This window comes from Crinia signifera, chromosome 1 (assembly GCF_055691185.1).
Source record: "Crinia signifera chromosome 1, ASM5569118v1, whole genome shotgun sequence".
Classification (NCBI taxonomy): Eukaryota; Metazoa; Chordata; class Amphibia; order Anura; family Myobatrachidae; genus Crinia; species Crinia signifera.
The window spans coordinates 309,758,695-309,784,102 of record NC_139217.1 but is presented as its reverse complement, the minus strand read 5'-3'; the positions used below and the strand labels follow the sequence as shown (position 1 = coordinate 309,784,102).

Here is a 25,408-nt window from a genome sequence, read left to right as displayed (position 1 = left end):
TAAGTCGACCTTAGTTGTGTCAACCCAACGACCGTTTCCTGGATTACTTTCCCTTAGGAGATACTCAGATGTGTTCTATACACTTTAACATTTATTCAAACTATTTTTTTTAACACTGGCTTATACCGACAAGCAACTTGAATCAAAGGGGATATGAATGGTTTTTCGATAACCTTACAGTGAAGAATGCAATGGTTTGCGAAGTGTGAAAGTGCCAATGAGGAGAGTGACTTCTACAAGTCCCTACAGAGGTAGATACAGACACACACACACACACACACACACACACACACACAGATGGCCAAGGGCAGGTGCAAATACATAATAATGATTGTTGCAAGTACTGCACAGTTAGGGCCATGGTGGGAATTTAACCCATGACCTCAGTGCTGTGAGGCAGTAATGCTAACCATTACACCATCCGTGCTGCTGCTGACGCAAATAGGTGGTCGTTTATTTGCTTAAGAATTTTATTTTGTTTTTGTGTTTTGCTAAATGTACTAACAAATTTGTATCTGATGTAATAGAAAACTTGATTATGAATTTGTGACATATGCCTGGTATAAACTGTGCAGACAAATTGCTGGGGCCAACCTGCACTCCTCTGAAATCAGGAATAACTCTGCATGCATGCATAATTGCAGCTCTATTGGTGAAGAGGTTTTACACATGCAATTAGGGACACAATCGCAGCCAGCTCGCCATCAGCCCTGAATTGGAGAATCTCAACTTTAACAATATCCATATTGTACAGTATGTAGCATTATGGATATTATTAGCTTAGATAAAGCCTTTAAAAAGAACATCAGCCACTTTCAAATGAGCTTCCAAGCACAGCAATATATATATATATATATATATATATATAAAAATTAAAAATAAATATATAAAAAAAAAAAAAAAAAAAGATAAAAAACTATAAAATTACTACTATTTAAATTATTATATCTTCAAAGCGCAAGCTGTCAGTAAACCATAAACTGAAATAGACTAGTACTGCATTTGCCTTTGTAAAGTGGTGCTGCCCTCTAGTGGAATTATATTTCCAACTAAAGAGCCATAAGGATCTCCTACATATTTAGCTTAAACAAAAATTCAATCTATTTACCCTGAATTAAATACAGGGCCGATACTGACTGACTTTATACATGCAAATTATTCCATATCTATTTTTTGTGCAGGAATATTGTTTTAGAGCTGGGTTCATTAGTAATCCATAAAGAGAAATTATTGGCTAATGCCCTTATTGTGTCCCCTTTGGGATAATCTTTACTGTGATATTGTGTATCATAATTTTATATGCATTTTTATTGTCTTTCTTTTTAAAATATAATAAATCTTTATATGAATTTTTTAAAACTAACTCTTCAGATGTGTGGTGCTCTCTTTCGAGTCAGATAAACTAAAGTATATATATATATATATATATATATATATATATATATATATATATATATATATATATATATATATATATATAGGGTTTGGATCATTTGGTCTATTGCATTATGGTAGAAAGTCATTAGGTCGAATCCATTAGGTCGACATGCTAAAAGGTCGACATGATTCTAGGTCGACATGGGAAAAGGTCGACATGATTCTAGGTCGAAAGGTCATTAGTTCGACAGGTCATTAGTTCGACAAGGTCATTAGTTCGACATTGTCTATGTCGACATTCACAAGGTCGACATGGGTTTTTTTTACCTGAATGTCAACACAGTCGACATGGACACAGTTTAAAGTGCACTGCATCCCCTCGCATCGCTCGCTGCGCTCGCTATGCGTCGGGCACGGTGCCTCGCTACGCTCGGCACACTATTTTATTCTCCCACCACGCCCTAGTGGATGGTAGGGCATGAAATACCGCCTGTCGGCACATGTTGGCTCAAAAAACAGTGAAAAACTCCATGTCGACCTTGTGAATGTCGACATAGACAATGTCGAACTAATGACCTGTCGAACTAATGACCTTTCGAACTAGAATCATGTCGACCTTTTCCCATGTCGACCTAGAGTCATGTCGACCTTTTAGCATGTCGACCTAATGGATTCGACCTAATGACTTTCTACCATAATGCAGTAGACCAAATGACCGCATCCTATATATATATATATATATATATATATATATATATATATATATATATATATATATATATATATATATATATATATATATATATATATATATATATATCTATCTTTATACAAAGTTGATTGATTCCTATCTCCTAATTAATTCTCCGTCTTTAAGTGGCAATCTCCAGAATTGCTAGGGAGCAGCCATAACGCATTCTATATAACCAACTCAAATTGGTATAAAGATTAATTAGTGGAGCACATAGAATATTAATGCGCCCGATTGTTTTTCTTACAATAGTACTGCATTTGCCTTTGTAAAGTGGTGCTGCCCTCTAGTGGAAATTATTTTAAAATACGAAAGTCAACTATAAGCATATTTATGCCAGATATATAAATGGAGAATACTTTTACTAGCTGTGTCTTGCCCTGTTAAAAATTACGGCACAAAAACACTCAGAAGTTATGCTTGGGTTTAGCAATCAGATTTTTCTGCCCCAAAATGTCCCAATATCTGCAAGGCATATTTTTTTTTAAGTTTCAGATTTACTGCCACACCACACTGAATTTGCATATGCTACCAACAAGGAGAATAAAAGCAATCAGACAAACCATAGGAAATGTGAAGGTTATCAGGAATGCACATACTGTATGCTGGCACCTTGTGGCTAATCTTTTCTGCCAAGGCAACCAGGTAGGACAATCAAAGGCAAAAAATTCTGGTTTTAGGACCATTTCATTGACATTGGGCCAAAACACAACAGACATAAAAAACGCTTTTTGCTCAAAAGTTTGCATCCCCTTTAACTTGCACAGGAACATACCATATATACTCGAGTATAAGCCTACTTTTTCAGAACATTTTTTTATGCTGAAAAAGCCCCCCTCGGCTTATACTCGAGTGAGGGTCCCACTTGAGTCAATAAGTTTTCCCAGTTTTTCGTTTTAAAATTAGGTGCCTCGGCTTATATTCGGGTCGACTTATACTCGAGTATATACGGTATTAAAGTATTTATTAATTTCAAAGTGTGTTTCTTTGTGCACCAGTGACTACCTGGCTTATAAGTACAGATGTTGCATCATACACCTAGCTACATGGAGTAAGATTTCTGGTGCAACTCATCCTGCACATTTCCTTTTGCATGTCAGTAAAGCCACTATTTCACTACGCCCACAAGTAGCAAGTGCCAACCAATTCCACCCACCTATCCCTATCAGAAGATGCAGTGTCAGTAGCTGGCATCTTGATGTGCTAATATATGCATTATTCCATTGAAACAGATGCAGTAATATAAAATTAGACAATTAATAGCTTTTTGCAGATTTAACAGATTCCTCCTTGTTTTTCTTTGCAGGGGTCAGGAGCTTCCAATACATGAAAACAGATCACTAATATGTCAAGAAAATGTACATCATGCACCATATTGAAAGGCTTTTAACTTACCTGCGTGGGAGAGTATGGAGTACTGTCTGCTGACAATTCTCTAAAGTAAAAAAAAAATACAATACCTTTAAATTCATATGGACACATGCAGAGGACATACTGTACAAATGATGCAAACTGGTATCTCATGAGCTGCAGAGGAAGCAGCAAATCTGCATGCCATCTCTACAGTGTATCCGTGTAAATGCACTGTAACATGGGGTGATGAACAGTGCTCCATTTTCAGAGACCGCACAGTCCTCTGACAGCAACAACTGTAAGGCTGGTTTCACACAGTCCGGCTCCTGCCGGACGGTGAAATCCCGCACGGCCAGGGAGCCGTGCCGCACACACTAGTTTATCATGGAAGGGATGGCCACAGCCCGGCAGCCGTCCCTTCCAGTGGCGGGATCCGGCTGCAACCGTGCGGCCGGGTCGTAGCCGTCCCGTGTGAATGGACACAATAGTGTCCATTCACAACTAATGTGTGCGGCACGGCTCCCTGTCCGTGCGGGATTTCACCGTCCGGCAGGAGCCGGAGTGTGTGAAACCGGCCTAATAACACAACAAAATCAATTCATTCATTTTGGACCACATCCTAGGTCTAGATAGCGATCTCCAGTCTAAAGTATTAAAGAGTCAATGACCCCTATAAAGAGGTGGCGGGATTTCTATACCTGTGTCGGTTTGCCCGCTCTGCAGTCCTCCAGGGTAAGAAACCTTTGGCTCCAGGGGGCTTTGGTTCAGGAGAATACATTTCTTTAGGTGCAGATTTTCTTCCAGAAACAAAAGGTTTCTTAGTAGCAAATCCTGTAGAGAAATACAACACAAATTGAGAATATTTATATTGAAATTGTGAATAGAATGCACGTAGCCAAATGCTAAGAACATTTTCTGTATATGCAAGAGATGAAGTTAAGGAAAAAGATCAATACAAGCATCATCTGAAAGGCTGCATATAATTTACTACATATACAGATGGAGCCAGAACATCTATTGCACCAGCGTGCCTAGGCGAGGGTTTTGGCGCGCCACTTTTGTAGCATGCTCCAATGCACTGAGGTACGTTGTGGCACGCCATACAATATGCATGTAATATACCTCAGCACAACTGGGTGGCTAATGCTCCACTTATCCACCGGCGGATTGATATACATTACAGTAAAGATGGAGCTGTGCCATTAGCTGACAATGGGACATGCTTGCGTTTGAGACGCTCGTGCGACTTATTCTCGGCAAAAGGCACTGAGGCTCCATCTGTTCAGTATGCTACAATTACAAGCTCAGGCACATGGGCTGTGTCATTTACAGTGGTCAGGTGGAGAGTCTGGGTCCCCAAGGCAAATTATTTCATAAACATAACGTCCTATAGCTCTCTTAGCCGATGCAGTATACAGTTAGCATAACTGATGGCATGAGATCACTCTGTACATAGACTCATGAGCACATTGTTGCTGTCACAGGGTGTCCTAGGCTAGTGGGTAATGCTGCTTTCCCACTGCAGACCCATTTTAAGTTACAGGTAATCTTAAACGGTATTTAGCATTCCCACTGCAGCAGATTACAGTTTTAAATGCAATTTAAGTACCATTCCCATTGCAGGTAAAACATTTTAGCTCTTCAAAACGTTTTAACAGCATTGGTGTGCAGTGGTGCTAGTAATATATACATTGCTGGCCTGTGCCAGCAATGTATATATTACTGGCTGATAATTAATAATTGGTGTGCAGTGGTACCAATTAATATATACATTGCTGGCCTGTGCCAGCAATGTATATATTACTGGCTGATAATTAATCATTGGTGTGCAGTGGTACCAATAATATATACATTGCTGGCCTGTGCCAGCAATGTATATATTACTGGCTGATAAATAATCTCCGTGTTCAGCAGGTCTCCGTGTTCAGCGGGGGGGGGGGGGGGGGGCGGGGCGAGCAGGTCTCCGTGTTCAGCGGGGGGGCGGGGCGAGCAGGTCTCCGTGTTCAGCAGGCGGGGGGGCGGGGCGAGCAGGCAGGGAGGGGCGGAGTGCCCAGCTTGTGTGGCCGGGCGGGGGAGCAGGACTGCCGGGCGGTGAGTGACAGCGGGACGGCGCCGGTGAGCGACAGCGGGTCGGCGCCGGTGAGCGACAGCGGGACGGCGCCGGTGAGCAGCGGTGAGTATATGACGCTGCGGGCGGGGAGGGGGGTGGCAAGGGAGGGAGCAGACAGCTGGACTGAAAGCCGCGCATCTTTCAGCCCGGCTGCTGTATACACATTCAGCGAGGATGGCTCAAATATGAGCCATCCTCGCTGCATCTGCTGGTAAAACAGTTTAAGATGCATTCCCATTGCCTCTTAAACAGTAGATTACCGGCTAAAACCCTGCTTGGAAAACGGGTTTAAATACCGTTTAACTTTAAACGGTATTTCAACTCTGGCGCTTTCCCACTGCAGCCTTAAACAGTATTTTGCCCTCAAAAATCGGCAATATACCGTTTTAAGGCTGCAGTGGGAAAGGGGCATTAGTGTATTGCTCTCCAAGATTGAGAACCGGGTTTGACACTTTGGGGTCGATCCTATTAACCCCAAAGGGTGCGGATGATTCACAGAGTGCAAGTCATCACGACACCTAGCACACTTTATGGTGGGCCGAATTTGCTGAAAAGTGCTTCCACCTCCATAGGGGTGCGAGTTAGAGTTAATTCGGGTGCAATTTTCAGTGTGAAAATGGCACCTGAACAGCAACTTGCACCCTTCGGGGTTAATAGGATCAACCTTTTTAAGTGACAATGTTTTTTTCTCTCTATATATTTTTAGTCTACCATTCATACATACTACTTTATTGTACAGTACTGTATGTTATATAGACTTTTTTTTTCTCATAAAATGCTATTGCATAGGTTGTACATGTACTGTATATGGGCACTTATGTACGTGCCTCTTATAAGGCTATTTAATACACATAGGGGCTATCCCCATAGTGAGCATACAGTCACCATACTGTCTATAGCAGGCCAGACTCGTGCACCAAGCGGGTTAAAAAAATGGCTACCGAGAGTGAACCAGGGCTTAGTGGAAGCCCATATCTATGGAGCGAGCAACGGCACAGGTTTTAGAGGTCTAAGTAGAATGCTGAAGGTGCGTCTCATTACACTATTAAAAAAACACACAGGGGCTGCTGACAAAGGCACAGACGTTGCAGGGATCAACCGCAGCTCCGGTACCCTACCCTCACCGCTGTCCAGGTTTGGGTGCACCTGCTGTGCAACAGGGAGCTGAGCACCTGGCAGGAGCTGACCCACCTGAATACAGGATTGCTCACTGTCACCTCCCCACAGTCTGGCGATAGTGCTCGGGCTGCAGAGGAAGCCAGAAACCTCAGCAAGCTGACTGACATTTGGAGAGGACCCCACCCACAGATGATAATCGCTTCCCTTCCCGGGATCACATAATCTTGTAGTCTCTAGGACACATAGAACCGGAGAGATCAAGGTGAAAAGTAGATACATTTTCTCCATAGACTATAATGGACCCGTTAATTCAAACCCATAGGTTCTGATGCTTGCCGTTAGCATTTCAGAAACTTGGGGTTCATAACCCCTGGTAGCTAAGCATCTACCCTTCCATAAGAACCTGGTTCTGAGCTGATTGGACTACCAAAACCAAACAAATTAAGCTTTAAGCTCATTTTTTGTTTATTCAAGCAGCAATTTTATAGCAGTGTGCCTTGACGCCGGCACTGTAACACATGCTGCACTATACAGATGGAGCTGTGGTTAACAGTTTTTCCTATTTGAGTACTAAGTAGCACTTTGCTGGTCACACCCACCTCTCCCATCCCCCTTCCCTAGGAGACTGTTCATTTCACAGTGAACAAAGCCAGTGTGAATACTGTTAACTATGCTGTGCAATAGGGAGCTGAGCACCTGGCAGGAGTGAACGCACATGAGTGCACATATAAGCGATCAGGATTATTTCACTACAGCATTGCATTAGACATCCGACGCATGCGCAGCGGTGATTTTAAAAAGCATCATCTGGTGGATGCACCCACCCGGTAACACCATACGTCAAACGCCAAGCTGTGCTACTTATTGCGCTGCCATGTGACTAGGCGCACTGTGGTGAGTTGACGGGCCAAATGCCATAGGCAGGCTTGATGAGTGTGGCTCCATCTGTACTCAAGTTGCATGAGATAATTTAAGTATATAGCTAAATATTGGAAAATTGTATCAATTTCTTTAGGAAAATGACAACACGAGCTGATAGATACATGTACAATAATCAGTCACTGTCTTTAATGGTCAGCAGGTAATATTTAGACGTATTATACTATCCCATTAAACTGGAATAGTATGGCAAGTCTAAATCTAAAACACTTTAATCTCTAGCTGAATAAAACCAGGTGTAATACAGACTTGAAGTCAGCCTGGCACAGAACCAGCCTAATTCAGAAGGGTCTCTGTTTAACAGGATAGTATAGTAAGCCTACTAATATGTGTCCAGCCACTGAACAAAATAGAGTCTTGTGCCAGAATATCATATAAAGGCTACAATACATCTTTATTATAGACCAATTCAAAAATGTGCAGCTAAGGCAGAGTACTATGCGTAGCATACAGTATACTAAGTGTTTTTCTTTCTGGGCCAGCTCAGAAAAAGTACATTAGCATGTACCAGTCACAAACCGGCATGCGCATGACACACCCACCTGCATCTGAAGTGATGGGACTGGGGAGGGAAGGGATTTTCTAAAGGTCCATACACACTGGGTGACTATGCCCAGCGTGTATGGACAGCGATGATGACAATCTTCGCTACGGAGAAAGCCTCTCAGCGCATACACACTGAGCGGCTTTCCCCCTGCCCGGCGCAGACGGAGGGGGGAGGACAGCGTTGCATAGCGGAGTTCTATGCAAAGCCGTCCTGAAAGCCGCTTATCTGCTGGTATAACCAGCAGATGAGCGGCTTTCCTGGCGTTGTTGCGGGAGCGCTCAGCAGCGCTCACCGTTTATCGCCCGGGCATATACACTGGGCGGCTTTGAGCTGAAAGCCGCTCAAACCTGCTGTTTTGAGCGACTTTCAGCTCTAAGTTGCCCAGTGTGTATGGGCCTTAAGCTAAATATATTAAAGGCCAGTACAGTTCATTCAGACCTGCAAAAATGCATTTACATCTAATAGGAGATGGTTCCTTTGCACCTGATAAGGACTCATAGGCATATGTTGCCAAGGCACAGCCAAAAGCAACAACACATGTACCGCTCTGCATATGGCCAAATATACAGCATCTTTCACTATTTGCATCAACCACAGTGTCTGATATTTTGTAAGCATTATCTCTATCACTATCATTTGGTCACACTGAAATTCACCATCGATGATCAGCGATCCATCAGCAGATCAGAGAGAAGCAGAATATTAAAAATCTATGACTTCCCAATTCAAGTACAAGGAAAACATTTGAAGGCATAGAAAGGGTAGAAGTATTATATCACATCAAATGCGACTGCTGAGTAGACAATGAACATCACCTTACCTGAATATCTCCAAATAACTGGAGCAATAATGTAAAAGTAAAACAGAAACAGATTTAAAAAAGAAAAAAAAAAAAAAGCTCAATGGTTCAAATATGCTGTAAAACCACTGGTGGAATGAGCAACAAAAAATAGAAATGTTCAACTACATTATGAAGCGAACAGGGACTTCCCGGCTGCAGCGGTGTGCTGTTTAGCTAGGGAATCCCGATGACGCTTCTGCAGAGCCGCGCCTCTTCCCTCCCGCTGTCACCCACTGTAGCTGACGTCAGGGAGACGTCAGTGGAGGTCTGGCTGGCCTCCCTTTCATAATTTTTGGCGCAATTGTGCTGTATTTAAACCTGCTCTGTTTGTCAGTGCTTCACCTCTGATGAAAACTGCTGCCATGCAGTTGAAACAGCTGTCAGGTGAACAGCTGTTCATTTGTGCAATAATGTTTGTACAATAAACCACTTTTTTTTTCACTTCATGCGTGTGTGCCGGTTCCCATCCTTTCCTGTAAGATAGGGTAAGTGCTTTTATGTTTCATATATGCTCCTGGCACCGGATTATTATCTATCATCAGCAATGAGTGCCATCCTGTGACACATCTCTCTCTCATATATATATATATATATATATATATATATATATATACACAAGGTCATTAACACTTTTATGTATAGCAGTAGTACGTTATGTAATTTTATAAGTGCTGAATGTTTGTTTATGTTTTGTCCCATCGCCTAGGTAATGAGAGCCATGCCACCGCTGTCGGACTGAGCGGCTCAGCTGATCCCTGTACTTCCGCTGATGTCATCAGCCGGGTGAGAGCGGGCGGAAGATGGAGCGGAGGGAGAGGCAGCTAAACTATGCTTGTATTTGATCAAATAACTAGATCTTCATTCAAGTCTGGTGAGGGCACCCTCCCTTTCATTATTTATATAGTTACATTTATATTGGTACAAACACATTATAAATTATTACCAATACGGATTGTGTTTTTCCCCTTCAGGCCATTTCGGAAAGTGGCAACTCTTTTCATTTTTGACCCTTCCTTTGGAGATGTAAACCATTTGTACTGTAGGAAACAGAAGATTAGAATACATATAAATAAATGGAGTTCATCAACAAAGTTTAGTATAGCAAAAAGGCACCACCAACTCCACAGCAATGGATAAAGCAAGGAAACCAATAAATAAAAACTTAAAAACACACAAATATCCAAGTCATGTAGGAACATTAGCACGGAAATACAGGGCAAGTGTAAACTCTCAGAGCTGGTATAATTCATCAGTACAGAGCATTCACAAGTCATACCAATCATGTAACAAACACAGAGATAGCACAAAGAACAGACAGTTAGATGTGAGAGTTTACAGTGCTGATCACCATATATTGCGGTACTAGCACCAGATTTCACCAAGATTGAGCTGCAAACCCTTCTTCTCGCAGTCATTGTAGTGTCATCCACTAACTTACTTTAAAAATAAAAATGTATTTTGTGGAAAGAAATAAATGTAAGGAAAAAAATATAGGCTTTAAAAAATCTAATATCCTTAGGTAAAACTGCAGACATATCGAAATAGTCAAAATGTCAGTTGGGTTTTTCATGTTTTTTTTGGTGTTTATGTCGACATAGGTCGGTATGGACACCGTCTAAGTGTGCCACGTCCCTTCAATTCTCTCAGATGCACTCTCCATGCTTTGGGCACCAGCCAATCAGTTCCTACCTGACATTTTTAAAACACAGTCTGTGACATGACAGGTAGGAGCTGATTGGCTGGCTGTTTATCACTCTCCATTTCATCACTTTTGCAGCTTAGTGCATGTGGCCCTCTGTGAAGAGACCTGGAAAACGTGCACTGTTGGGGGTACTTGAGGATCAGGGTTGGGAACCACTGCTGTAGTGGATGGTAGGGTATGAAATACTGCCTGTCGACACATGTCGGCTCAATTTTTTTTTTAAACTCATCTCGACCTTTTGACTGTATAGATTCAATCATTTTTACATGATATCATTCAGTTAATTTTCCAACACATTCAAATAGGAATTTTGTGAACTGTTTTTATGGATTTATGTGAATATTCTGGGTGTTAGAATATTTGAATGTATGGGGTCAATTCACATATGTGTGATGCGTTCACCCTCGAGAGTAAGTGTGGCTATATGCCGGATTTGTGGTTTTTTTGTATAAAAAAAGATATATATATATCTATCTATCTATATATATAGAGTCCAGGGGGTGCGGCGGCACTCAGAATCAAAATAAAACGCAGAGGCAGATATGTACCAACGGTTTCGAAGCCTTAGCTTCTTTATCAAGGTGTCATAGAGAACAATTTAACAAGTAAAACAAACTCACCTATATAGCTCTGGGTTCCCGCCGTCTCTCCCGTCGGCGGGAACCCAGAGCTATATAGGTGAGTTTGTTTTACTTGTTAAATTGTTCTCTATGACACCTTGATAAAGAAGCTAAGGCTTCGAAACCGTTGGTACATATCTGCCTCTGCGTTTTATTTTGATTCTGAGTGCCGCCGCACCCCCTGGACTCTATATTAGACAGTTGCGACTGTCTCCACGGAGGGCACCAGCTTATTTCATCTTACCTACCTATGCTTATGTGGAGTGCCGCCACAGGACTACATATCTATATATATAGATATATATATATATATATAGATAGATAGATAAGCTAGTTTGGGCCTCTCTTTCACACATCTACACTTTGCTTGGATACTCGTCAGACAAATAGATTTCAAAGCACATGATTTATGTGTTCATTTGTGATACTCTTCATTTTTCTATATTTATGTGTTGCTGTGTTCTGCTCTTTTTATTTATATGCAGCATACATGTGGTGCTACTGGTTTCAACAAGCTGAGACAATCATTAACTGTCTAGGCATGCTGTCAATTTAGGCACTACTTAGACCTGAGCAACTAATAGGTCCCAGAAATTCTGTAAGCGCACTGTTGTATATTTTGCTCTGTATACCAGTTGTCAAAAATTTATGAATAAAAAAAATGAAAAAAAAATTAAATTAAATTCTTACTAATAAAAGCAACAACATAATTATCAGGGTGTGAGCCTATACGACAGTAACTTAAAGATTGCAAATATAAAGCCTCATACAGATACGGAAGTACAGTATATTTATTTATGCTACTCTGCAACCACATGCATGAAACAATCACATGCAGAGTTCTATGTCATACCCTATGTATATAGTGTACCTGTGCTTCCTACTAGGTATCATCAGTGTGCACTTCAATTTATATAATACAAAGTGCAAACATATATGCCGGGAAACTGAACCTTGTGAAAAAGCCTTAACAAATAGGAAAACCTATTCGGTCACCAGCATTGAATGCACTGTACCTGCCTTAGCTTAGTTCTGGAAAATGCACAGTGCAAATAAATAAAAAGCACAAGATGTACAGTACACAGTTATACGTTCCACCAGCAGCTTCATAACGTGCAGTTAATTGGTTTTGATTTTAAATAATACTAGGAAAACAACCCTCATCTAAAAAGACAAAACAACATTTCCATTGCACAAACATTATTTAAAAATGCTGTACAGCGTAGTTTGGAAAGCATACCTCTTTATTTGTCCCATGAGCATTCAATAGTACCCTTTCAATAACAGTCTTCAGCAATGAATGGTCTGCAAAGAAAGTAGTATAGGGACACAATATAATCCATAGAATTTTCTGGTCATAACTTTATTATGGATCAGCTATTTGTTTACATTATTGGGTGTATTCTTATGCTGCTTTCCCACTGCCTACACGGGTAATGACCCGTTTTTTTTAAACGGGTCTTTAAACGGGTAAGAGCCATAAAGACCCTTTCCCACTGCAGCTTTTAAACGGTAAATTACCGTTTAAAAGCTGTTTTTGTCACATTCACACTTACCCGTTTAAAAACCCGTTTAAGCAGTGTAAAGATGGGAGGGGGGGGGGGGGAATTTAAAAAAAAAACGGCGTGGGGTCCCCCCCCACTGCTGTAACCAGCACCAGGCTGAAAGAGCCGGGGCTGGTAATAAAAAAAAAAATCAGGAAACCCCGCAAAGAGGGGTTCCCTGATTTTTTACAACCAGCCCCAGGCTCCAAGTCCGGGGCTGGTTCCCAAAATACGGGGGACAAAATGACTAGGGGTCCCCTGTATTTTAAGAACCAGCCCCAGGCCAAACCAGCCAGCAGGGTAATGCCACAGCCGGGGGACACTTATTATATAAGTTCCCGCGGCCAAAGCCTTAACCTACCGACCAGTCAGCCTGGCCAGGGGCCCTGGGGGAGTGGGGACCCCCCCCATTGAAGGGGTCCCCCCCCTCCAGGACTTACCTGACCAGGCTGAAGCCTGGTGCTGTCCCCGATGCCCCTGGGCGGTGGGCATCGGGCTGATGGAATGGTGTAAAAAATATAATAAAAACTATTGTCTTTTACTGGTGAACTATGAGTCCCAGCAAGCCTCCCCCTCAAGCTGGGACTTGGAGAACCACAAGTCCCAGCCTGCGGGGCATTAAAGGGCCCGCTGGGTCTTGTAGTTCCACAGTAAAAGAAATAGTACAATAAACACACTGACACACGTGAAAAATAAAAGTTTAATACATACATAACACATACATACATACATACTGATACTTACCTATCTTGAGCCCGTAGGTAGCCCTGGTCCTGATGTCCTGTGTCGTCTTCTGGATCCATGTCGACCGTCGCTGTCCATGTCGGCGATGGCGTCGGCGGTCCGGAGTCTGAAGAAATCCATGTGGGAACCTATGGAAGGAAACCATACTCACCTGTTCCAGGGCGACGTAGTCCAGGTAAGGGTCTTTGCAAAAAAACAAACCGACACGCGAAACCAGCCCGGACAGCTGAGCCGCACGGTGTTTATGTACATCATGCGGCTCCGCCTCCCGAATGCCGCTATTGGCCGCCTTGCGGCCTAGCGGCTCCTGATTGGCCGCTAGGCCGCAAGGCGGCCAATAGCGGCATTCGGGAGGCGGAGCCGCACGATGTACACAAACACCGTGCGGCTCAGCTGTCCGGGCTGGTTTCGCGTGTCGGTTTTTTTTTTTGCAAAGACCCTTACCTGGACTACGTCGCCCTGGGACAGGTGAGTATGGTTTCCTTCCATAGGTTCCCACATGGATTTCTTCGGACTCCGGACCGCCGACGCCATCGCCGACATGGACAGCGACGGTCGACATGGATCCAGAAGACGACACAGGACATCAGGACCAGGGCTACCTACGGGCTCAAGATAGGTAAGTATCAGTATGTATGTGTTATGTATGTATTAAACTTTTATTTTTCACGTGTGTCAGTGTGTTTATTGTACTATTTATTTTACTGTGGAACTACAAGACCCAGCGGGCCCTTTAATGCCCCGCAGGCTGGGACTTGTGGTTCTCCAAGTCCCAGCTTGCGGGGGAGGCTTGCTGGGACTCATAGTTCATCAGTAAAAGACAATAGTTTTTATTATATTTTTTACACCATTCCATCAGCCCGATGCCCACCGCCCAGGGGCATCAGGGACAGCACCAGGCTTCAGCCTGGTCAGGTAAGTCCTGGAGGGGGGGGACCCCTTCATTGGGGGGGGTCCCCACTCCCCCAGGGCCCCTGGCCAGGCTGACTGGTCGGTAGGGTTAATGCTTTGGCCACGGGAACTTATATAATAAGTGTCCCCCCCGCTGTGGCATTACCCTGCTGGCTGGTTTGGCCTGGGGCTGGTTCTTAAAATACGGGGGACCCCTAGTCATTTTGCACCCCGTATTTTGGGAACCAGCCCCGGACCTGGAGCCTGGGGCTGGTTGTAAAAAATCAGGGAACCCCTATTTGTCGGGTTTCCTGATTTTTTTAATACCAGCCCCGGCTCCTTCAGCCTGGTGCTGGTTACGGCAGTGGGGGGGACCCCATGCCGTTTTGTTTTTTTTAACGGGTAATGGGTTACCCCTTTCCCACTGCCGAAAAAACGGCTTTTAAGCGGTTAAAACACTGCTTTTTACCCATTTAAAAAAACACAGTATTTTTAAACGGGTACAGCAACCTGGAGCTTTCCCACTGCAGCTGTACCCGTTTAATAAGGCTAAAAAAACAGCATTTTACCGTGTAAAGCCTGCAGTGGGAAAGGGGCATAAATCACATTCTGTACCGATCCGTAACAATGTATAACACAGACAAAAAGATGTTGCTTAGAAATAGAAATGAGTTTAAAAAAATATATATATAATAATAACTAATACTTATAGTGTGTACACACGGTTAGATTTGGCTAGAGCGCATATCGGCAGCCAGATAGAGAGGGCAGGCAACACTATATAGTGCAGATCTGCACTATATAGTGTAAATTGTGCCCCTCTGTCATGCCGAGAGATGAGAGTCCCGATGCGATCTGATCGCGTCAGGACTCGCATCTCACGGCAGTATCTGCCGTGTGTACACACCATATGACACAAAAAAAAAATGGCTTGGCTATATTAAATTTACACTTCTAGTCAAGGGCAAATAGAAAAGATGTGGAGAATATATAGTACCAAAGGCCTATGACTAAGGCAGGCATGTCCAAACTGCGGCCCTCCAGCTGTTGTAAAACTACACATCCCAGCATGCCTTGCCATAGTTTTAGCATTCTCTAATAGCAAAACTGTGGCAAGGCATGATGGGACTTCACAACAGCTGGAGGGCCATAGTTGGGACATGCCTGGACTAGGGTATAACCAACCCAGCTTCCAAGGATAATGTGGCTTCACTCCCTTTTGGCGGCAGGTAGCTTTCGCAGAGGGCCATGGTATTTATAAGGAGGCAACAGTCACATCAACATAAACATTTGGTCACACCCCTTTGTACCAAGCATTCTATTTGCTTGAGCATGCGTATAACCTTGCACCCTAGGCATTCCTATGGACTAGCTTAGCACCATATTGTTTTTATTCATTTAGTTGTACATTTTTCTGAGGAATACATCTCAAATAAAGTCATGCCTGTATTCTACTTATAAAGCACAACAGATAGCATGAATGTTAAGCATAGGAAACAAGCAGTTTTTCACTGTTGCAAGACACAGCTAAAAGCTAAGCTCCTAAAATGAGCTAACAATTACTTACCGATCAATGGGTTTTTTCTTATATCCAAGACCATCAGAGTTGTGTTGGTTTGTAGGGTATGGAGAAAGGCTTTTGCCCCCTCATTGGATATTCCACACTGGCGCATATCCAGTGCTATTAAAAAGAATACAAATTAATAATAATATTATATATACATACACAAACACTCCCACCTATAATCAGATGCATAAGAAAGAACGAGGGGTGCTGATAGAGGCAAGGCAGGTGTGGGGCCATGTGCAGATAGAGAAACACATTTACAATATACATGAATTTTCAAGAATGAAAGAGGTCGCAAATCCAGAAGTGAAAGCAAGTTTTCCCCTCTTACTCAACAATTAAGGAGATACGGTCATTTGGTCTACAACAACTAAGTCAACACCACTAGGTCAACATGCAGGAAGGTCGACATGGGTCAAGCTCTACAGGTCATTAGGTCAACACAAGCATTAAGTTGACATGGGCAAGGTCTACAGTCAAAAGGTCGACATGGGGTTTTTCACTGTGTTTTGAGCCAACATGTGCCGACAGGCGGTATTTAATGCCCCACCATCCACTAGGGAGTGGTAGGAGAATAAAATAGTGTGCCTAGCTTAGCGGGGCACCATGCCCGAAGCATCGCGAGCACAGCGAGCGAAGCACTTGAAACTGTGTCCATGTCGACATTCGGATCAAAAAACTGAAAAACCCCATGGCAACCTTTTGACTGTCGTCCTTGCTCAAGTCGACCTAAGGCTTGTGTCGACCTAATAACCCTATCAACCTAACCAATGTCGGTACTTGTGTATTTTGGCGGCGCCCATCGCATACCATAAGGCATACGATGGTATGCGATGCGACGCGATAACGCGCGATGCTGTACAATGTCATACAATTTTAAAATTGTATGACATTGTACATGGCATACAATGCCATACAATGCGATGCAACGCGATTAAACATTGTATAAGCACCCTAATGGGTGCTTACAATGTGAAATGCACCCCCACTATAAACGTGAACCCGAAGCGTGGCGAGCGCAGCGAGCCCGCGAGGGGCGGCGGTACGCGACCTCCGACCTTTTCATACCCCCACTATCCACGTCGGCGTGGAGTTGAGAATAGAAAGTGTGGCGAGCGCAGCGAGCCACCGAGCCCAAAGCGTGGCGAGGGGACACGGATACCTGTGAAGCCCGCGAGGGGACTCCGATACCTGTGAAGGTATCCGCGTGCGCTCACCACGCTTCAGGCTCGCCACACTTTCTATTCTCAACTCCACGCCGACGTGGATAGTGGGGGTATGAAAAGGTCGGAGGACGCGTACCGCTGCGCTCGCCACGCTTCGGGTTCACGTTTATAGTGGGGGGGGGGGGGGGGGGTGGCGTGGGGATGCATTTCACATTGTAAGCACCCATTAGGGTGCTTAAAAGCACCCTTTATGGTGCTTATACGATCTTTCATCGCATAGGGGGCAAAAATCGCATCGCATGCTACGCGATGCGATGCGATGCGATGCGATGCGATATAAACATCGCGCGATGCACATCGGGGGCGCCGCTATAATACACAAGTACCCCAATGTCGACCTACACCCATGTCGACCTGGGGTGTCGACCCAATGCTTGTCGACCGAATGATCCACACCCCAATTACATAGCAGTAGCTTCAGTGCAATATTTTATGTTCTCATACCTTTTAACCAAAGGTCCTCTTCAAGCGCTTCAGCTAATGCCTTTGCTCCCTGGTCACCGACAAGGGTATTGCAGTTTATGAAGATTCGCCTCAATCCAGTCATGCAGTCAAGGTCAGGCATTCTATAGCGAAGGCTCTCTGGCCAGGCTTCATTGTGTCTCCTGGTTGCCTGATGCTTACAGAACAATAAATACAAAACACAAATGATTATCCTAAAGTCTCCACAGGGCTTGGGTTAAAAGAGCAGTAAATTCCACATTCTCAGAACTGAGCAACCAATCAATAAATGTCAGTTAGGAAACTCAAAAGCATAACTTCATGTGTACAATGGTTTAATTTGCTCATAATTGTAATTGGCAAGATCAGTGCTTCCCCAACCACTGCCGTGACCAATGTGACAAAACCAATGTCCACCAATAAAACTGAACCTAGGATCGCAGGTGAGCACAATTTACTTATTTTAATATTTATCTCTGAATTTCTCAATAAGGAAATGTGGGCATCAGGTGGCGTGAAAAATAAATGCTCATACTCAAGGGTCCTCAATCTATTTTGCTCTGGGACCCCATCAGAAAATAAAAAAAATTAGGGGACCCCAGCAAGATACTGCAGGTCATCACATCACATACATGGCAGCATTGTGGAGGCACAAAATGATAGGAGGAGTCTAAAATAACAGACTTTTCAGACTCCTTGAATCACTGACTGAGATTAGAAAAGTCATCAGCCTGATGGTCAGCAACATGGAGTCGCGACCCAATTCTGAGAAGGTCGTGACCCACAGTTTGAGAACCACCGCTCTAGGGTGCTGTAATGAAAGAATGTTTTTGAACTTCTGGCTATGATTATGCAATTCATTTTATGCAGTTTTTCCTCAAAGACAAATAGGGGATTTAATAAGTAGGTAAGATATTAACTTAATTATTGCAATTTGTTTTCACTCATCATCCCATCCCATTCCATCATCTGCTTTGTTGTATTTTCTTTTCCATTGGCACCCAAACTCCTATATATTTTTTATTGACTTTGCCCAATATAGTATACAAAATGATTCCTCCCTTTACAGCATATTGACTTGCAGCACAGACTGAAAGGTGTATAGGGGTAAATGTTATAGCCTTTGAACTGCAGGCATGAGCAGGTTCCCAGGGAGCCTGCCTTATGTGTTAAGGAAGCTATCTTAAACTAATGCTATTTTAAAACATGGGCTAGCAGAGAACCGCTTGCAGTTTGTACAAGATAATTAGATTACATATTATTATTTATATTTATTATGTATTATTTTACATATAATAAATAATATAGTCTGTTCCATTATGTATATTCATCAGGGTCATATATTGGACAAAGCGTTGCTGAATGCATTTTACTGTGTAAATATCTCTGATAAATTACAGTCTGCATAAAATAAAGTATATAGCTGGGGACACACTAGACAAGATTTGAAATGATTTTGCCAATTCATACAGGTTAGAACCTTGATGGCTAACCGTGACACTCCAGCTGTTGTTGAACTACACATCCCAGCATGATCTGCTTCAGTTTTGCTATTTGGCCATGCTAAATCTGATGCAGAGCCTGCTGGGATGTGTTAGCCATCAAGGGGTTCGAACAACAAAATGTTCACATCATCTAGAGCAGAGGTGTCAAACTCAAATTCATCGGGGGCCGCATCAGCAGTTTGGTCACCCTCAAAGGGCCACTGTATAATAATAATGCAATGACAGCACAGGCTGCTCCCGCTGTATAATAATAATGCAATGACAGCACAGGCTGCTCCCGCTGTATAATATAACAATAGTAATGCCATGACACAAATTATTATACAGGGGGAGCAGCCTGTGGTGTCATGGCATTACTTTTATATTATACAGGGGGAGCAGCCTGTGGTGTCATGGCATTATTATTATACAGGGGGAGCAGCTTGTGGTGTCATGGCATAAGGCCATGACACCACAGGCTGCTCCCCCTGTACAATAATAATGACACCACAGGCTGCTCCCCCTGTATAATATAAAAGTAATGCCATGACACCACCACCAGATATATTGTTTTTTTTATGTAACTTACTGTATTTTATCCCTCAGGCTCCTTTACTGCTGCTGCAGCTCCAGTAATTTCAATTCCACTCTCTGCGCCGCGGCCTGTCCTGCTGTGGCCCCCCGACTCGGCCTGCCTTCCTCCCTCTCTACAGACGCGTGGGTGGGAGGCGTCATCGTCACGACGTGCCCACCCAGCGTCTGCCACTGCCTCGATAAGAGGGAACAGGCTGCCGGGCCCTCCTCCACGTAGCGGTGGAGGCCGGCGGCCATGTTCCTGTGGCCGCAGACATCTTAAAAGACCACAGGAACATGGCCACCGGCAGTGCAAAAAAAACCTCTCAAAAAAGAGAATAAAAGGTGGAGGCTGGCGGCGGCTGCGCGGGCCACATGACGAGGTCTGTCGGGCCGGATTTGGCCCGCGGGCCTTGTGTTTGACACCCGTGATCTAGAGTGTATGCTCCATGTCTTTGACTATACATGCTCTGGTGCGTCAGTGACATCCTCAGTCGTCTGTACATGCTGTCTGACAGGGCCATGCTGCGGAATGCAGAAAGGAACCACTTAACACACAAAAAGTCATGTGATCAAATATGAAATATATGTGCTGGAAGGTTACCAGGAGATCGGCAATGCTGTATACAGCATGCTTCACATACTCAGAAGCCCACCCCCGGACTCCCATTGGCTAGTTTTACAGGAGGCCGGTGGTGGGGTTGTTAGGAGTGTGTGAAGCATGCCTTATACAGTGCTGCCAATCCCCAGAAGTCCCACCCAGCACATATATTACATACATGATCACACGTATATGTTTATATGTGCCAAGAGCCCCCCTATCCTACATAGACGCGCTCAGCCGTCGCTGCTTTGCACCCATAAGGGATATGCCAATGGCCTGTAGTTGTTCAGAACATTCTATAGATGCAGCTGGGTTGTGTGTGAGATGATATAAAACTTTTATGATACAGTTTGCATAGTACTGATAACAAATAAACCTATAACTCTTCTGTGTCCCTAGCTAGCTCACATTTGCATTAACATTTGCAAAATTAAAAGTTTACGGGCCAGCTACATGCCAATGTGCATCACACTGTTGCTTTGTCAGGGTATTAACCAGAGCACCAACCATGTCTCCATTTTAAAGGGAAATCTGTCCTACTGTATCTGCTAATTTTTCAATCAAAATATTATCTTAAGCCGGGTACAGTACGTGCTGTGTATACGTGGCGATAGAGGCAGTGACACTTGCCAATGCCAGCGAGAAGGAGCGATTGCCATGCTGCAGCCCTCGATAAAAATGTGCTTTGTTTTAGACATCCTTAAATTAATTAAAATATAATTTTACGACACATGGCCGATAATGGTTTGAAAACTAGATCATTTATCATTTACAATGGACAAAGTGACATAGCAAATCAAGGTAACAACTCTCACTGACAAAGAGAATATTGTTTTTCATATTTTAAAAGAATATCATATTCAAGGGAGTATTCACTTGGTGCACACTTTTCAACTAGGCGAAAAAGCTGCACTTTGACATTTTTAGATCGAATTTAAATATTATAGTGCCGATTTTTTGAAAAATAAAAAAAGGTGAAAAATTTTTAACAGATAAAAAAAACAAATGGAACGGCGAATCCACATGTTTTCAACCAATTTCGGTCAAGAATGTGGTGACGTTCACCCTGTTTTTAGTCTTTTTTCACCCACGCTTTTCCACCCCCGTGAAAATGCCTACAGCTGAATATACAGTCCAATTTATTCAACTACGATATAAAAAAAAGACCAATTCAATACTCCTCAGTCTTTGATAAAAGTTAATTTTCACGTTGGGTATTTCTGAATACCTGTGTAAATGGTTGGAATTACCTTTATAACATTTGCAATGTACGCAGCTCCTCGCCATGTCACATTACAACCCGAAAAATTGATTGTTTTAATCGTTGGTGAACTCTTCACACTTTGAAAGATTACTGCAAAAAACAAAAAGGTCATCCTAACGAACACACAAATATAATAAAGTATTCAATGAGATGAAATGACAGCCAACATATAAAATAACATTTACACAAGGGCAGGATATAAAATTAGTTTTTATATCAAATTGCAAAAAAAAAAAGGTAATTAACCCTGCGCCCTTTGACAGCAGCTAGTTAGCTTTAGACAGTCCACTTGTGACACTAAATTGGACTGCGAGTCACACAAAGAAAAGTAATTAGCGCTACAAGTGTGGTATTCAGAAATTCAGGGGTGAATTTATGAAGCTTGGAGAAGTGTTATCTATCCCCATAAAGAACGTTATGAGCAAGGTGATAATGGTTCAGCCAATCAGCTACAATATGTAAATTGACAGGTAAGTGCTGATTGGCTGAACCATTATCACCTTGCTAACGTTCTTTATGGGGATAGATAACACTTCTCCAAGCTTCATAAATTCACCCCTCAGTTATAATTTCGCTTGTAGATATCCATCACCTTATAATCTTTTACAGGCACACCAGAACCAGACTTACTTTACAGTTCAGTCTCAAATGCACATAAAAAGGTATCTTAGTCTTAATTCTTCATAGACATTTTCAGATAAATGACTAACTAACTAAAAACTAATGGTGCCCACACAATGGGGGTTATTCTGGTTTACATGTAACACTGCATTGCATGTGGATATAACGCCGCCCGCCCACCCGAATGGCAGAACGCCCCCCCTTGCATACCGTGTTGCCCCGCAGGCATGCAAATGGATGTTTTGTGCATGCGCAGATGGAAAACATCGCTCCCCCGTGCGGATAACCCACAATATGTTTTTTTGTTTTAATAAACTTTTTATTGAGTTTTCTCAGAAAACCCTGTGGCAGAGAAACCAGTAAATACATTGGTATATATCTTACAAAGTAAAAGCAGGACATGTAAATCAAACGTCCATGAATACGCAGACCAATCTTTAGTGAGAAAGTTCAAAGCGGTAATAAAGCCTTCTGGTCAATCTCCTCTTCTTCAGGCAAACAGATGGATATAAAGAAAATGGAGTAGTATTAAGAAGACTAAATGCCTGCTTTACTCCCAATCCTGTCTGAGAGTATCTACTCACAAACCTGTCCCAATCATAGAGGACATACGATACCCCATTTGGTTTCTCTAAGCAACTATATAAACATAACAAAAAAAAACCATAGATATAAAATAAAGAGAAAGGGGAGTAAAAGAAAGCAAAATACAATAGGGAAACAAAACAGGGGGTAACAAATCTTTATCATGCTTTATATCCATAAATCATGTCATAGAAGTCCAATTGTATCCGTCGAGAGAGCCCTCCCAACCTAGACAAACCCTGTTCATAATGTGAAATATTAGGACACCAAAGTTCTTAGCAGGAACCAGGAAGTATGTTCAAACAATTTGTCAATATGTTTGCGTGTGTCCTCATTCAAAGTTTCCAGGTACTGTATAACCCCATTTCCTATAATATCTCTGACCCCCTGCTCAACATCAGGCAAAGTTGCCTGTCGTTCGTAGTAAAGAACTTTCAGTAATCTATTAGTAACCTCCATCAAGGAGGGAGCTCGTTTTTCTACCCAGTGACATAGGATGCATTTAGTGGCTATGGTAAGAATTACTGTGATTGCAGGAACAATTTCTTGTTTTCTAGGCCCAAGACTCCATATACTGTAATTGGCCAAAAGGCATGAAATCGGGTGGTTGGAGACAGAAATTGAAAAGGTTTTGTTTATAAAAGAGACCACCTTATTCCAAAAAAGGCAACCTTACGACACTGCCACACATTATGGAAATAAGATGCGCTCTGTATTGAGCATTTAGGACATTTGCTAGAGTTGTCCCCACCCATACAGTATGTGCTCTTTGAGCTTGTGAAATATAGGCTCTGTGTAGAATTTTTAGGTGGACCTCCTGCAATGAGGCCTAGTACAAATATTTAAATGTCAATTGATTATTTCTGATCAATGTTTCATGATCAGTAAGTTCAGGAATATCTTGCGACCATTTCCTCAAAGTGTTGCCCCACAGTTTTTGGGACTGGAACACCTGGAGGCCCCTGAAATAGTCCTGCAACCAACAGCGGCTAGTGTGCGTCAATGTTAGTAGAATTTTAATGAGGTCCGTCTCCGAATCCGGTGGCATTGCCTCTGGCATAGTTTGAATAAAATGTTGGATTTGCTTAAATTTGCAAATTAATTTTTTCTGATATCCGATATAAAAAGCAACATGTCATCCTCGAAGAGTGCTATTTTGGTTTGAATTTTACAAATCTTTATCCCTGTAAATTGTGGCAGCTGACAATCATATTGCTAGAGGTTCTAGAACCACAGCAAAAAGGACAGTGGGCATCCCTGCCTTGTCCCCTTCCTGACAGTAAAGGAAGAAGAAGAGAGTTAACTGTTGCCCAATACCTGGGTTTCTGGTTCGAAATATGATGAGGTAATAAGTAATATAAAATTATTTTGGCGCTCCAAATCTAGACAAAGTCTCAAACAAATGATCCCTGGAAACAAGATGGAATGCCTTTTTGGCATCTAAGGAAAGAATGACATTTGTTTCTGGGCTATTCGCTGTTTCCAACCATTGTATCACAGACAGGACCTTTCGCATATTGGTAACCGACTGTCGTCCCCTGATAAATGCTGACTGGTCTACATGTATTACTAAGGGGACAATCAACTTCAGTCTATTTGATATTATTTCGGTCCAAATTTTGTAGTACGAATTCAATAAAGAAATAGGCCTATACGATGCTGGCAGTTCCCGATCTCTGCCCGGCTTTGGGAGGACCTTAATTACTGCAGATTTGAAGTACTTTGGTAAGGGTAAGCCTGATAGAATGACATTATAGACCTTATGAAGCACATCTGTAACCTTGGAGGAAAGTATTTTAAAAAATGTGTTTGAGAACCCGTCGGGGCCCGGGGCCTTAGAATTTTAAAGGCTATCACTAATTGGATCTCTTCCTTTGATATCGGGGCCATCAAAGATCCTGCCTGAGACTCTGAGAGCTGGGGTAATTGAATAGTGTCCCAGAAGGCTTTTTTCTTATCTGCATCTATATAGGAAGGGCCATACAATTTTGAGTAGAAATTTTTAAGGACATCAGCAATATCAGCATTTTTCCTAAGTGGGCTGCCATTATCCCTTCATATTGGTTTTAATTATGGAGTAAGGGTGTCGTCCCTTCAGTAGATTAGTCATTAATTTACCACCCGATGTGTTTTTAACTAAAAAGTTTAAAATGCATCTGAGAATCGTATTGTGTGTGGGCACCACTACTTTGATCTTCAATCACGCATTCATATAGCAGTTTCTTCTTAGGCAGTTACCATAGAGACATAATATTTCATGGATTGTAACTTACTGTGAGGTGCAAGAGACATTGAAAGAAGATGTATCTTTAAATCCTTTCTGAGCAAGCACATCCTGCGGTTAATGCACGTGGAGTCCAGACAGAGATTACTTTAATTATAATTCCCATTTTATACATCCATAACACATCTTTAATACAGTTAAAAATAAAAAAATTGACAGGTTACATATATTGTTGTACACTAATACACACATAAATAATGGGTTACATCTCATGCACCGGT

At 42.5% G+C, this 25,408-nt stretch overlaps 1 protein-coding gene across 2 annotated transcripts in view; it reads right to left on the bottom strand.

Moving 5' to 3' along the window:
- The window catches only part of CEP78 (centrosomal protein 78), a 67,087-nt gene that overhangs the window by 19,523 nt on the left and 22,156 nt on the right, over window positions 1–25,408 (bottom strand). The window contains exons 5-12 of one of the 2 annotated variants that reach the window (XM_083186144.1): window positions 21,684–21,787; window positions 17,776–17,950; window positions 16,106–16,219; window positions 12,600–12,664; window positions 9,981–10,074; window positions 9,017–9,034; window positions 4,180–4,312; window positions 3,524–3,563 (exon numbers count right to left, since the gene is read on the bottom strand). In XM_083186144.1, coding sequence (XP_083042270.1) covers window positions 3,524–3,563; window positions 4,180–4,312; window positions 9,017–9,034; window positions 9,981–10,074; window positions 12,600–12,664; window positions 16,106–16,219; window positions 17,776–17,950; window positions 21,684–21,787 — 743 coding nt within the window. The remainder of the gene's footprint in view (window positions 1–3,523; window positions 3,564–4,179; window positions 4,313–9,016; window positions 9,035–9,980; window positions 10,075–12,599; window positions 12,665–16,105; window positions 16,220–17,775; window positions 17,951–21,683; window positions 21,788–25,408) is intronic. The other variant, XM_083186145.1, reaches the window with a different exon arrangement.